At 41.0% G+C, this 15496-nt stretch overlaps 2 protein-coding genes across 9 annotated transcripts in view; one reads left to right on the top strand and one right to left on the bottom strand.

Annotated features, from left to right (window-relative positions):
* The window catches only part of myo1b (myosin IB), a 56882-nt gene extending 52244 nt beyond the window's left edge, over window positions 1-4638 (bottom strand). For 4 of the 5 annotated variants that reach the window (XM_056424540.1, XM_056424558.1, XM_056424565.1 and 1 more), the window contains exon 1: window positions 787-860. In XM_056424540.1, coding sequence (XP_056280515.1) covers window positions 787-849 — 63 coding nt within the window. In that variant the 5' untranslated portion in view covers window positions 850-860. Of the gene's footprint in view, window positions 1-786; window positions 861-4412 lie in introns of those variants that run through there. The other variant, XM_056424549.1, reaches the window with a different exon arrangement.
* Window positions 4639-5830: 1192 nt separating this feature from the next.
* On the top strand, window positions 5831-14603 carry LOC130205593 (eIF5-mimic protein 2-A-like). Of its 4 annotated transcripts, none has more exons than XM_056433067.1 (12): window positions 5831-5907; window positions 6568-6641; window positions 7017-7193; window positions 7371-7465; window positions 7550-7615; window positions 7774-7909; window positions 10603-10712; window positions 10941-11111; window positions 12893-13039; window positions 13162-13300; window positions 13514-13636; window positions 13886-14603. In XM_056433067.1, the coding sequence occupies exons 2-12, from the start codon at window positions 6578-6580 to the stop codon at window positions 13915-13917; spliced, it is 1260 nt and encodes a 419-aa protein (XP_056289042.1). In that variant the 5' UTR covers window positions 5831-5907; window positions 6568-6577; the 3' UTR covers window positions 13918-14603. The 4 variants fall into 4 exon arrangements, with proteins under 4 accessions (XP_056289042.1, XP_056289050.1, XP_056289060.1 ...); XM_056433075.1 differs by having other exon boundaries at window positions 5866-5956; XM_056433085.1 differs by having other exon boundaries at window positions 5872-5889.
* Window positions 14604-15496: the final 893 nt, after the last annotated feature.

Raw genomic sequence — 15496 nt, 5'->3', positions numbered from 1 at the left:
TGGATGCAATCTCCCTTTTCGGAGTGTGCTCTCCAAAACCTGACTGGCAGCGTCTGTGTCAGATGGGGGTTTACACATGATTTAAGTTTGTCACATTGAATGCTGACCTTCCGAGTATAAAACATGGATCTGGAAAGTGTTTAAATATGATTCCCAAATAATTACTTTTTGCCAAGACGTCCTGGTACAACTCTGCTATCAGCAACGCACCATAAACAGAAAACCTGCGGCTGGCACTAAACAGCCCCGCCTCCTTGATCAAATAGAGCGCCGTGAACTTCAGAAAGAGAAGGACACGACTGAGTCACTGTTTTGACCCTACATATGACATCCAGTACAAGTCACAGGATTTCATTTTAAATTTGAGCTTGATCTACAATTCCAACAGATTAAAATACTGTTTTTAGAGGCACAAGTGATTGTATGTGGTGGGCCTGGGAATTTAATGCAGAGCACCAATATTATGAAACACATTTTCCTTCCCGCTACCGAAGCTGACCTATGTTCACCAGTAAGATAAAGAAACATCCATTAAATGTACATATCTTAATTACAGGCCCTAGACTGAGGCCACGTGACTAATCTTTTCTGTCGTTAGCGAGGAGAAAAAGACACTTAACCAAAAGGTCAACAACCGTGCAGGCATTCACATGCATGCAAAACACACGAGAGCTTGTGAAAATACAACCAAGCAAAAAACCATTGAGTCATTAAACCAGCGGTCGACGGTTACTTCTCAGGGCAAATCGCGTGAGCTCCGCGGAGAGACGATCGTCGTCATTCTACCTTGAGAGCGGTTGTTTGAGAACAGAGGGCGTCCTTGTGCAAACGCGTGATAATAAAATGCATTGTGCAAGGTAACGGTCTGTAAAAATCCGATCTCAGATCAAGCTGGCCTTGTCATCACAGGCTGCTGGTAATGATGGAGATTAAAGGCCGGCCTGACTGAGCAGCAGCAGCAGGGCTTTTGGGTTGTGCCAAAGCAAAGTCCAGAACAGAGGCGGAGGGCGAGCCGCTACCTGAGCAAGTGACCTGGAATCCAGTGACCTCAACACGCCTCGAGGTGCAGATCTCGAAGAGAATGCGATATGCGTGTGCGTAGACGAAAGGCTGACACACAAACAGACTGGCGCTCCATTTGCAGGAACAACAATCCGACTGCAGACTTTATGATTTCTGTCCGTCAAAAGCTATTTGCAATTCAAATGCGGAGTTTTCATGCCACACAACCCTGTAGCCTGATGAAACATAAACCTGTAAGCCAAACCTGTATTTATAGTACAGTTCAAACAGCAGGCCGAATGGCAAATTTGCAAAACATGAGCCTACAGCTGGTAATCAAAATGACGACAGATGAAACAAACAATACAATAGTTAATCCACCAGGCGTACAAAACCTTGATTGAAATGAGATGACTGATGGGAAAAGGCTTTCAAAAAGGCCCTGCAAACACACTTAATCAGCTTCTTAATATGAGCAATGAGGCCCAACATGATCGGAAAAATAGTGGGCCAAATTTGGGATGGATCTGGTAATGTCATTTTGTTGTTGTTGAAGTGTACCCACGTATTTCCCTTTGTAGTAAATCACACTGTAAACCCCAGGAGTGATTTTTACACCATGGACCTGATTCTGATTCTGACCGATGAGGTGAAGGCTATGAAACTTAAAGAATTTCAAGTCTCATCGCGAAACAGGTGGCGGTTTACTTTGCCCCCTCTATACACACACACTCAGTTCACAAAAAACGATGCCAGTCAACAGAATATGCCATTACCTAAAAGCATGCTTAATATCTATGCTCACAGTCCACTTGTAAAGCTTTTAAAGAGAATTCCGGTGAAGTTGTAGATAAAAAAACCTGCCAATGAAATCTCTAGTGTGTACAAATAATATGGTTAACAGTCAATTTTTTTGTTCAACCTTAAGGTTCAAGCCGTTGCACTTTACGAGTAACACCAGCTCTAAAGTGGCCAAACCACCATCAGCCATAAAATACAAGTATTTAGGAGAAACCTGCAAGGTTGCATTTTTTTTGTTCCACCGCGTTAAAGAACACGACGACACTCAAATGTTCCCCAGGCTGCTCGGCATTAGCCGCGCCGGCGGCGTCTGCAGAGCAGGCTGTCAAACACTTGGTCTGGCTTGGTTTGCCATAAGTCAATGGATAAAGCAGCTGTAGTGGACTTAACAAAGCAAGTGAGCTGAACGAAAATGCACAGGGTTACTACTCCGGCTCCACGGGGAGACTCAGGATCAAATGGAATGGGTGGGAATTTTATTTTATTTTTTTACCCCTTCAAATCGAAAGTAACATGAAAGAAAACTACAAGTTCCAATGGGATCTGGTGCATCGCAAATGTTGAATTGGTGGTGTTACTACTTTTTGCTGAGAAATCAGAAAGTACTCCTTTCACAAAGGCTGCTGAAGGCTCATCACAATCCAGTCAGTGGGGCTGCACATGCATGTGTTGATGTAGACACACGACTCCCAATGCCACGCGGCCAGACAAGTGCAAACACCATTCATCACCATGGTGTGGGCCGGAGGATGTATTCCCCAAACACAGACATAAAGGAGGCTTTTGGCACCAAGCAGGCCAGCCAACAAGCTTACGCTGTTACTCGAGAAGCCAACAGTCCCCACTCACTGCCGTCTTCCAAGTCTGAGCTGAAAGGTTGTTACATTTATTTCCAGGATCCCCCTGTGCAACTCTGAGGGCTTGCCACACACTAGCTTTCACCGTCATCTTACATCACCGTTTGTTTGATCAGCGCGGGTAATAAAGTTCCCATCTGGCTCCCCGACTGAGACTCTGGCTAACAGAGGCGAGACATATTTGTGGAAAACCACAAAGAGAAAAAGATACAATCCCTTTCATAAAAAAATCGTATCTGGTCCTCTTGGGAATTTTAAGTTCACCGATGGAATTACAAGTTGGAAACTGAAGGATTCAAAAGTCGTGCCAAGCGTAGAAAGAATGTTCCATCAAAAAAACTGGAAAATTTAAAGTGTGAGGAGAATGGGAACGCGCATCACGTTTTCACTGAATTCATGTTGTGTATCAGTCATGGGCCAAAACTTAAATATGAATGCATTTATCCTGGAAATGTGCACACATGCTGATCGTTTGGACTCAACTGCTTCCACAACAAAATAGAAAGTAAGACTCAAAGTCAAGGTAAAACTTGTGTTTAGACTAGAGTACAATCAGCAGTTGATGGAGGCCTTGACTAGCATCTGAAAAACCATCACAGTTGCCCTTTCCAATTTAAAAAATGCCGACAACATTTCATTTTCTTTACAGTAACATTACATGGATCCATGGTGTTTTTACTGCAGCATTTCTCATAATACAATGATTAAGTAGAGTTTTTTTTTTATCTGATGTATCCTAAGTTGTTCTAATACTGTACCGTGATGTAGCCCTTATCCCTGACAACTTCCCAGAAGGCATTCCCATCCTCCATTTGATTTGATAAGTTCCAGGCTGGATCCCAGGAGAAAGAAAGCAGGTCAACTCTGACAAGAAGGAACTTTTGGGATGTTTCTCAGAGAGGTGAATGGTTTCATTCATGCAGTTCGTGCCGAGCAGTAATGTATTCGAGTGAGCAGCAGCATTAAAGATCTCAAACCCAAAGGGCGACTGGAGGGTAAACCATAACTTTAGTCAGCTTGAAGCTGAGATGTATCCTTTTTGGGGGGGGGGATATGGATCAAAGTGTATCCACAAATCATAAGAGCCCATAATGCAAGGATGTAATTTTAATGAAACAGAAAGATTATACTTTGAGTGATCCCACCATGAAGAGGTCAGAATTGACCATGTTCATTTACCCCCCTGCACAACAGACGAATCGCCCATTTTACATTCACACATTGTTCACTTGTGTGATGATACGACGATTATTTGGCCGGTATATGGAGAGGCTTCTCTAAAACAGCGCCGTCCGAAAAACTCTTATATTATTTATTTTAAACGTATTTATGTTTTAGAGTTGACACATCTGCTGCTGTCCTCTGAAGTTAGACGTGAATTACAAAAATGGCACTTAACCCGCAGATGAATGCAATTAGCGACCGCACTTCCTATTAACGGAGTCAAATCAGGGATTGGAAAGAGACAACACGACGACGTAAACTCGGACACACGTAGCGTTAGCCCTACCTGTTTGTGTCCTCCAACCAATGCACGCAGTATACAAAGAAACAATCAAATAAAAAAAATTCTCCCCCCCTTTCTCCTGCACAAAGTGAGAAGGGATGAATGAGTTGCGGAGCAGAAGGTCCAAAGAAAACACAAAGTTAACTTTGGAAAAGTTGCAACAGTGCAACGAACACGACTCACACGATCGCAGCAGTTGCACTTTCGGCACATGTAAGCGAAGACGTCAAAACGTGCATTTTTACCTCTGCAAGAGTCGCTCCCTCTCGTCCTAAATCAACTCTAGGAAACAAACAAAAGTACGATCCCAGAAGTGATTCTCCAAGACTGGAGTGGCTCCTGAAGCCCCTTCGCCGCTGCTGTTAGTCTAACTCGTGTCTGCTGTGCTGGATGCGGCTGAACGTGGCTCTCATCTGGACCTCAGCACTTTGAATGGAGCGCTGGATGGACTCAGGGTCCGCTGTTGCGTAGGGAGTGGCTGGAGCGGCGTATCTGGGCTAGTCCAGCGTCCCTTAATCACCTCCAGCGCCGGGGTGGGGGGTGGGGGGTTGTGATGCCTTCAAATGTTGTCGGGAATTTTCCGTGAAGCACTCTTCGTGACTCCAGTCGTGATTGTGGGCACACAAAACAAAGCTTTCTACAAGCCTATTCTCAACACCAGCGATGTATGATAATAAGATACACCTCACATCCAAACGCCACAATCTTAAATGCGGGTTCTTAGCGATAACCCAACCTAGGGCGAGAGAGTGGGTTTATACACGAGGATAGAACATAATGGAAAAGTAACGAAAACATTCTGGATGTGGGATGAATGGACTGATAACATGTGATAAAGTAATACATTTTAAATGATTATTATGTATTTGTTTAGCATGTGAAGATTAATAGCAGTCGTTGGGCTAAAAGTTCAATCTTGGCCAACACGAGCCGGGGTTTCTTTTGCCAAAAGTAGAAATCAGAACCAACCTTTGCGAGGTTAATAGTAATGCAACATTAAAGTTGTCCCTTCATCCGATAGACGGGAAGCCGATCCACCCGGTAGCACAACACCCCCCTCCTGTGTCTTAATGACAGATAGCAACGACTTGTTGACCCATTATTTAATGCTGGCCTACTCACTCTGGGTCAGTTTGGTGTGTCCGTAGATAGGGTGAAACCATACACTTTAAGAATAATTACAAATGTGCTGATATAATATATATATATATATATATATATATATTATATATATATATTATATAAGTACATTTGTAATTATTCAGTTTTCTAGTCACAATTATATATATATAATTGTGACAACTAGAAAACTGCCCCTGTTCATCATGTTTATGGTGAAACACATGCCTTATTCATTGCTTTAGTGCTGACACTGGGCTTTGGAGATAGGTGGCTACGCGTAGCCTATTCATTCAAGCGTAAACTAAACAAAAGTACTACGAACTCTACAAGGGAGGATGTATTGCAAAGTCTGACTTTTGTCATTCAATTTACACGGTAGGCAAACGGTAAATTAATCCATATTGTATGGAATCCGAAAAAATGCGTTATAGGGATCATATTTATTTCATTCTGATACTATTTTCTCCGTTTTTAACAGTTTGTGATTTGCGTGTACCCCACACAAGTGTGATGGCCCACACAGAATCGGCGTTAATGCGCATGCGTTGTTGCGTCTACACTTTCCTCTTCTCTGGAATTGACTGCTAACGCTACCTGACTGTAACGTTTCAACCAGTGGTAATCGTTTATATTTTACGGACTTTATTTGCACATAAAGAGGATTTCGGTTAGTTGCCGTGTGTCTTTGTCCAATGTAATGGAGCGACGGTCCCATATTTAAGCCTATTTCGGCACTGCGTCAGGATGAAAGTAGCTAGCTAACCTAAGCTAACCCAACGTTAGCATTGACGTTAGCCGTGGTTGTATGAAGTTATACATCCACGGATTTTAACACGTTAAGCTAACGTACATTCTTCAGTGTCACATGTGCCATTTTTCCAAATCTTGATCAACCTACATTTTTACAAATGTGTAGTAATATATTCACGTTACTGAACACGACCGTCTAGACTGTTGCGTTACACAGTGTCCATAATGCTGGGAGAACTAACTAGCTAAACCATTCCTATTAAAATGTCGCTTTCGCTTAGTTAAGTAAGGTGCAACATTGTTCGTTTATATTACATATTACGTTATATTTTGTTTACTGATTTATCAACCACCTTCACCTTTTTTGAAAGTTGTGTTGCACTGTGGTTTCAGTTGTTAAATACATTTTAGCTAGGTAGGTGACTGCTTGTATTATTATTCATCGGCATAAGCTGCTTTTTTGTGTGTTTTGTTTTACACAAGTTATGTCCTAATCCTGATCTTATGTCCTAAACTTGTGTCTTTCAGACTGTCTTTTATGAGTAATCAAAGGCAGCTGAAGCCTACGCTAACAGGCCAGCGTTTCAAAACCCGCAAAAGAGGTGACTGACTTTGGTGAATCGCACCATTCTGCATACTAGGAATTAAGATATGTTGTTTGGAGGGGCTACATGTATTTAACAAGTAGGCCTCCATCAGAGTTCACAAAGAGCATCTGCTTTCAGATGTTCATAGTACTGACTTTTCCATCCAGCGCCATACCCGTTTACAATCATGGACACAGGAATATGATTGTACAGTTTTAGAACTGAAGACCACGCCTATGTGTTCACAAACTACATATATTTACCGCATTTAATGTGATTTAACTTCCACGATTTTACTGGTGTGCCCTATGCATATTTGGGTCTGAACATGTCTTTTAGAATGTCATAGGTGTCAGGATAAACTCAAGTACAAATGTGTCTTTTTAATAGATGAAAAGGAGAGGTTTGACCCCACCCATTTTCAAGAAAGCATCGTACAAGGTCTGAACCAATCTGGCTCTGATTTGGAGGCTGTCTCGAAGTTTCTTGACGCCTCTGGCGCCAAGCTTGACTACCGACGCTATGTGGAGACTCTTTTCGACATCCTGGTCGCTGGTGGGATGCTGGGTAAGAAGCAGAACTCTTTATCATATTAGTTTCATACATTATTGAGCTGAACACTGTCATGAAACAAATCACAGGAAAGCTTTTAGATTAATCATTCAGTTGTTATTGTTCCAATTGTAAATCTCGGTAGAGGTTTGAAGCATAAGACCATGAAATTCTGAATCTCTTTCTTTTTAGCGCCAGGAGGTACCTTGTCAGATGACATGACCTGCACAGAGTTTTGTCTCTTCAAAGCACAAGAAGACATGAAGACAATGCAGGCATATGCCCAGGTGGATATCATTTAATTTCTGCTTAATTTTCACTAATCACAGGGATGTTAACAATCAGAATAATTGGGTTTGTGTTTCCTTTAGGTCTTTAACAAGCTTATCCGGCGTTACAAATACTTGGAGAAAGGATTTCAGGAGGAGTTTAAAAAGGTTTGCATTTGCTAAAGGTATCTTTACAGGAACACATAGTAACTTTCCAGGTCAAGTTTCTGAATTCATGACCATGTTATTCCAACTTAAATGTCAACAAATTAATATGTATAATTTAATTCAGTCTACAAGATTGTCCTTTGTTTGCTTTTTGGCAGCTGCTGTTGTTCCTCAAGGGCTTTACTGAGTCTGAGCGCAACAAGCTAGCCATGCTAGCAGGAATTCTGCTGGCCAACGGCAATCTTTCTGCAGCCATTCTAAGCAGCCTCTTCAATGAGAACCTCGTCAAAGAAGGTACCTATTTCTCTGCCTCGTCGGCGTGCCTAGATTAGTTTGTTTTTACCAAAAAAAACAGGTAGAAATAGTGGGACTGAGATTAAGGAATTAGATGTTAAGTAGAGGGCGAATCATCTCATACCTTCAAATTAAGTTGGAATAATTATTTCCATTTGTCTCTAGTACCTGTGATGGATTATTCTTTTTTTTTTGTTAACGGGATCCTTTTGGAAAGATTTTTTTTAATTGCAAGTTGTTTTAAATCTCCATCTTTTCCCAGCATCTGTCTTTTTAAAATGCATAGTTTATTGTCTTCTAATTTAAGTTTAAAAGTGAAGATCACCATAAATGTATATCCTCATGCAATCCTTTACATTTATAAATAGCAGAGACTAACCAGACACCAACCCAGGCACAGTTCGTGAATCTGCTCAATTTACGTTATTTGAAAGTAAGTGAATGCAGACATTTGTAAGTAAGTGAAATCCTTGTTTAGTCTATCGCTGAAAAAGCTGCAGACTGAAATGTCCTCAATTTCATTTAGGATTGCTAGATTTGAGTTTTGCTCTTATTAGTTACTTACCTGGAAATCCATGCAGGTATACTATATAATTCTGAAACGCATGTATAATATGCATTATGCATTGCAATTACAAGGATGAGACCATTGTTACACAAATTAAACATTTGGGGAAATTCATTCAGTCACAAATGCACAAACTTTTAATCCATCCATAGATCAGCAAACAAGCTTACAAACAGACATGCTAAGCTACCCTCAAATAACTAGTGCCAACAAAGAGCAGCTGACCAAACTACAGTCCACCTAATACTAGATGTATGAGGTCAATATTGATATTTTCCTGCATAAATTCATAACTAAATAACGATTTTTGATACAGAGCACTTAAATTGGTGAACTGAGAACTGTGGTTATGTGCCGAGTGGGACATATTGCCTTTCAGAGGACCAATTATGAAACTGAGACGATGTTTCTAAACTACCGTTAAACATATCATTGGCTTTTCTGTACTGCAGCATCTTGTTATTTATCATCCAATTTGCACTGATACCAACATGTATGCAGTAAACTTCTCAGCTTTGCCTAACATCACTTTGAGAAGCCACCACAATGCCATCAGCTCATATACATGTACTTCTACACCCGCATAGGAGGAAATAAGTAGTCAATAGTCTTTGTTCCTAATGCAAAAGATAACCTGAAGACCCATCATTATGAAAAGACAGTCGCCCATAATATATATACGATTATATTTAAATTGTTCTTGTTGCATGCATTTAATTGATTGTCTGACAAAAGGATGCAGATGAAACAGTTAAGTTTTTCTCAGCTTTGACCTGGAGGTGTCAGTTTTTTTATTTTGTTATTTCTTCGACTGGCAAGACGATCGGCTGTCTTCTGGATGGCTTCAGTTGGTCCCAATGGCTCCCAATGATTGCCTTTAGGCTTAGTGTATTGGGACCGTTTAAGATAACTGTAGGTAGAAGGCAGCTGTTGAGTATTTAATTGTTGATTCGCTGAAATTATGTTCACTGAAATGTAGAGATGCACCGATCAGGTTTTTGGTGCCGATCACCCATCACTGAAATCAGTATCAGCCGATTACCGATCACTGAAATCAGTATCTGCCGATTACCGATCACCGATCACGGTGTCGATTGAAGCATTCTATTTATTGTGTAGCATTATTGCCTAGGACTATGAGGAAATACATATATAAAGCAACTCAAACATTAAAGAAATTACCGATTTCTTTAAACATTTAGGACTTTTACTTTGAAAAATTTCCTAATTGATACATTGCAATTGTTTGATTGCTATTGTAGGGGATTTCAGATATGTATGGAACACATCTGCATTATTCATTTCCTGGAACTCTTGGGGAAATCTATTTACAGGACTTTTTTTAACATACAAAAGTCTGACTTATTTTTATAAACTCTTCCTTGGTACAGTAAAATGTTTTAATGTTAGCATAATTTAAGCTAAATCTCAGAAACGATCTATAAAGATACAAAATCAGTTCATTGTTTACTTTTATATGTTAGTGTTTGATTTGTCGACATCTTATTTTGATAAACGGATGTTGTTTCACGTGGTTCTTTCCGCTAACTTTGCAAAACCGGATGTTGTCACTTAAATCCTTCCGCTAACGTTATCAAAACCCTCGCGCGCTCCAGATCGAATGCGTTTACCGTGAACATCAGTCTATAGGGCTCAGACATGTGAGAGTCGGCTGAGTTGACCCAGTGATTCAACTCGGGGGACGCCGCTCGGTGCGTGAGGATCCCCTCGTGGACCTCTCACTCTGCGGCCCTCGCCGGGCGCATTGTCTCCGTTGCGGTGCGCTGCGATTGAAACGTCTCTGATAATTCTCGCAGATGTTACGTCATCTGATCGGCCGTTTTGAGAACGCCGATCAAAACCGATAATGGGAATATCGGCCGATATGGATCGGCGCCGATCAGATCGGTGCATCCCTGCTGAAATGTGAATATGGAAAAACATTTTTAATCCAACTGTTCCAAACTAATTTTGTTGACTGCATCCTTGTTGTTTTAGGCATTGTTCCAGGTAAAAAATGACTTATCGCATCCTGTGAGGTTGTTTACCAATGGATTACTTAGGCCTAACTTTATCCTGGCAGGTCTGTTCGCAACAGCTGACTCATTGGTATGCATTTGTTCAGGTGTTTCAGCGTGCTTCGCTGTAAAACTCTTCAAATCATGGCTTTCTGAAAAGGACATCAACTCTGTTTCTTCCGGTCTCCGGAAGGTTGGCATTGACAGCAGGCTCATGGTGAGAATGACGAGGCTCAGGTGAAGTATTATGCTTCCCAATGCAATAAGGGTCAGCCGCCTGAGCGCGCACTCTAAATCCTGTTGTTTGATGAAAATAGGATTAACAATTGTTATGCGTTATTGTGCCATGCAGTAATCGGGCTATTGATGAACAAAGGCTTCTTAATTGCTGAATAAGCCATGTCTGACTGAATAGGTGTGCCTTAATGTTTGACTGCTTTTTCAGGAGCTGTTCCCTGCCAACAAGCGCAATTGTGAGCACTTCTCAAAGTACTTTTCGGATGCCGGACTGCCGGAGCTTTCAGACTTTGCCAAAAACCAGCAGTCCATTGGTGCTCGCAAGGAGCTGCAGAAAGAGCTTGAGGAGCAGTTGTCACGTGGGGAACCCCTCAAAGATGTAAGACCTTTTAGTTTTTGAGCTGCTTTTACATTAACGTAGTCCCATTTTGCAAATCAATGTCACCGAGGGCAGCGCTTAGTTTATACTCGTCTTCGTGGCGCCGGTGCGTGCCTCAGAAAACAACGCAACCGCAGTGCTCGTCGGCTCCTCAAGTTGTCGCAGCACTTGGACGTTGACCTATACATTTTTGTAACTCGCAGTCATAAATAGTTAACTGATAAAAAGCACTATTTAAATGTTGAGGGATTATATAAGAAAGGCCAGGTTTTTTTTAATGCTTGAGAAAGAGGAGGCCTTTAAACATTTTCATTTGAGGGTATATTTTGCAACCAAATTGAAAATTCTCAACACGATATTCAACCCTCGTTAATTTAAAATGCATGTCATACTTGACTTTCTTCTCTACAGGGTTTGTACAAAGGCTATAAAGTAATCCATTAAATGAGTATACAGATGATGACAGTCCCTCTTCTGCATTGTGGGGGTTGGTTTATGGCATTTTGCCACTTACAGCGGGTTATACTTGTTGATTGTTTGATTGATGCTAGGGCTGCAACTAACGATTATTTTGATAATCGATTAATCTGTTGATTTTTTCCGATTAATCGTATAAAAAACAAAAACTATAATTTTCAACCCTTTATTCAAAACAGGGTTCGTACACTCATGGAAAACATGAAAAAGTCATGGAATTTTTAAATTGCTATTTCCAGGCCTGGAAAGGAAATTAAAAAATAAATAAAATCCAACATTATTGCAAAATTAATGGAAATGTGTTATATTCAAATGTTAATTTACACGGTGTATATACGGTATGCTTTGGAATTCTCATTGTTAGTTTAAATACTACATCGTCTCACTTGTTCATGTATACACAGATTTTTCACAAAATGTTTAATCATGGAAATTTGGTTTAAAGTCATGGAAAGGTCCTGGAGACCCACTGGTCAGCATGTGGATGAACCCCGTCACAAACGGAACTGACAGCGCTTTACTCGCCTGACTATTTGTGGTTTAATCGCGTCATATGCGTTGGTGAGGGGGCGTGGCTAATCTCCGTGGAAAAATATTTTCCGCCACAGAATAATTAACCACTTTTTCTACGTTATACTTACGTCGTAACATCTAACATCCTGGTGTCTGGGTTCATGACATCACCCGTAGGCGCACACGGCTCTGAATGTCTCTCCGACTACGTGAATGACTTCCGCTTCCTGCGCCACGAGAGCAGCAGCAGCCAATTACCAACAGTGGAGCAGCTCGGCGCTGATTGGCTCTCACAACGCAGCGTTCTGTCGTCTCCCTCTGCGCCGCTATTTTTTCTCCTGCCCCACTCAACTTTTTTTATACTCCGCGATTTATTGAGTGCCGTAATAATCGCGCGACACAACGAATCAATAATGAAATTCGTTGGCAACTATTTTAATAATCAATTTTTATCGATTCGTTGTTGCAGCCCTAATTGACGCCTTGGCATTCCGGAGAACAATGCAACGAACGGCGCAGAAAGTAGATATACGCCTCCGTGCGAGTATAAACAAAGCTTGAGATTGCTTCCTTCTTAACCTCGTCACCTAATTGTCTTGGGGGCTGGAGAAAAGGATGCAGTGAATCCATTGAACATATTATCTGCTCCTGCAAGCCTCGGTGTCCTGCCAGGGTTCTCCTACCTCAGACTTCAGCAGGCGTTGAAAAACAATAACCCTCTGCATATGCTGACCATGGTTTGCCCACTTTTCCAATAATGTGTGTTCCGTCTCTGGACCCGGGTCTTACAGATCATCCCCTACGTCCGAGAGGAAATCAAGAAGAACAACATCTCTGAGCAGACGATGATTGGACTAATTTGGGCCAGTGTGATGAACTCGTTGGAGTGGAACAAGAAGGAGGAGCTGGTCACAGAGCAAGCCATCAAACTTTTAAAGGTGACTTGGCAGAGAAGATAATTGATTTACTTGCCATTTCCCTGACAAAGTGAACGTAATTTAAGAATTCCAAATAGTACATCTGATTTCACTCGACTCTTCTCTTTTTTTTACCTTCTCAGCAATACAGCCCACTGCTGAAGTCATTCACCTCCCAGGGCCTCTCTGAACTAACTCTCCTGCTGAAGATCCAGGAGTACTGTTACGACAACATCCACTTCATGAAGTCATTCCAGAATATTGTCGTGCTGCTCTACAAAGGTACGCTCCTTTTTGCAGGGGAATAGTTAGTTTCACAGTCGGGAAGCTGTGAAGCCACGTAGATGGCCAGAAATTATAGCCACAACTCGATATTGATTGGTGTCTTCAACCTGCTTGGTCACATTTGTTTTTCAAGCACCTGTGGAAATGTTTGTGCTGTTGCCATCATTTTGCATAGATTATCTATTTTATGCTTCTTGTTTTTTTTCAAAGCGGATGTTTTGAGTGAGGAGGCGATTCTTAAGTGGTACAACGAAGCCCACCTTGCCAAAGGAAAGAGCGTTTTCCTTGAACAGATGAGAAAGTTTGTGGAGTGGCTCAAGAACGCAGAGGAAGGTAAGCATCTCCTCTGTTCTGCCTTGATCACATGGTGGTTTTGGTTCTGCCTCTCAGCCCTAGAGCGCCAACACAGGCCATGGGTTTGTGCTTTCTCCATTTTGTCTAAATAACAAACGAATGTATCGATTTTTCCCGTGTATTATTTATTGTTCAGTTTAAGTTTAAATGACGTTGCTTGGTGTGCATCTATGGTGATACAGAATGCTGACTGATTCTTTTTCTTTTTTTTTCTTCTTTCTTTTACAGAGTCTGAGTCTGAGGAAGAGGAGGCAGACTGAGCACCTCGACCTACAACTACCATTTTGAGTTCTATTTCCACATTAGCATAGTACCAGATGCAGTAGAAGGACTTGTTACTGGAGTTTGGCTGTATTTTGTTTTTTCCTTCTCTATTCCCTACCACCAAATAACTTGTTTAACTGTAATGTAATGGCTTTAATATTGTTTTCATTTACACCATGTTTTCTCTCTGTATCAATACATGTACTCTTCTTTATACTCCTCCAGGAGCTGGTCACAGTAACACATTTAGCTAAATAGATCAAAACTAATTTTATGTGATAAAGGGGGACCTTTTTTTGGACAAATGGTTCCCTTTTAAAATTGGCCCGTTAGGAGGAATATTTCACAGCTATTATATTTAGCCATGGAACTCTAATTTGCCAGAGGTCTGTCTGTAAAGCCATGATATCTTGGTCCTCTGAAAGGCAAACTGTTTTTGCAACCTAATTTCACATTTCTGCCAATTATGTGACAACTTGGAATGTTTTGCCAGTTTAGATTCTGTCTCCATTATTGGGGATGGAGATATGCCATTTCAAGCAGTGGTTATGGTGGCCATGCACCATGAAGAATCAAACTAATTGTTTTTTACATCTTGGGTAACGGAACCATGCAAGTGTATTTTTATTTTCTCCTTTACCATACAGTTTGACTTTTTAAAATAAAGGGGAATTAATGGTTATCATTACTGCTGGATTTACTGTTAAACTACTTACTAATGACTTATCAAATCACCATTATAGTGTGAAGATGCATAATGAAAATATTATGAGCAGTTATGCACAAATACTACTCTTGTCACAGATCAACTTGTGTTCCCTCAATGTTCTATTGTTTGATCTCCTGCAGTCCCACTTAATCAAGCAATCAAGTAAGGCAGCCCAGCATGCGTGACCTGAGGTGCAAACAACCATCTCGTTTACCTCACTACTATCACACTTTTAAATGGTAATTATGGCTCAGTCAAGCATGCAAAAATGAGAGACAGTAATTCAAGATGTTATCCAAACCGAGGTCCATGCACATTCATTACGACGAATCATTTTACAAAGGCTGAGAAACCGACCCCTCATTTTAATAACATGCTGCATAACACATATTTAACCACATGCATAGCAGGTGATCTCACGGTCAGGAAACATATCATTGATTTTCCCAAACAACCCAAAATGTCTTTCATACTTTTTTACATCGGAAGTGTTGAATCAAGACCATTTTATCTATTCCCCTGCAGACAATCTATTCATAAATGCTTAAGAATTGAGAATTTCCTGAGAAATTATTCACTTCAGCACCAGCCACCATACAGTCACCCAATGCCTGGAGTGGTGATAGTAGGAAATATTATAAGTAAAGGCAAAGATGAATTCTCAACATGTTCTCACGTGTCTATAATGGCCTTGCTGCATAGGATGGGTAATATAACATAGTCCAAAGTACTGTACAGTAGAGCCCCGAGAACCTTTGTTGACTGATCATCAATTTCCCTCAGTGCCAACAGATGGCAGTAAGTCCCTTAAAAGATGCTCGTACCTTCCATTAAAGCCTTCCACGGTTTAAGAGTTGAGCTCAAAT

The sequence above is a fragment of the Pseudoliparis swirei genome, chromosome 2 (genome assembly GCF_029220125.1).
Source record: "Pseudoliparis swirei isolate HS2019 ecotype Mariana Trench chromosome 2, NWPU_hadal_v1, whole genome shotgun sequence".
Classification (NCBI taxonomy): Eukaryota; Metazoa; Chordata; class Actinopteri; order Perciformes; family Liparidae; genus Pseudoliparis; species Pseudoliparis swirei.
Note: the sequence above shows the minus strand (reverse complement) of the source record. Positions and strands in the feature narration are given on the sequence as shown.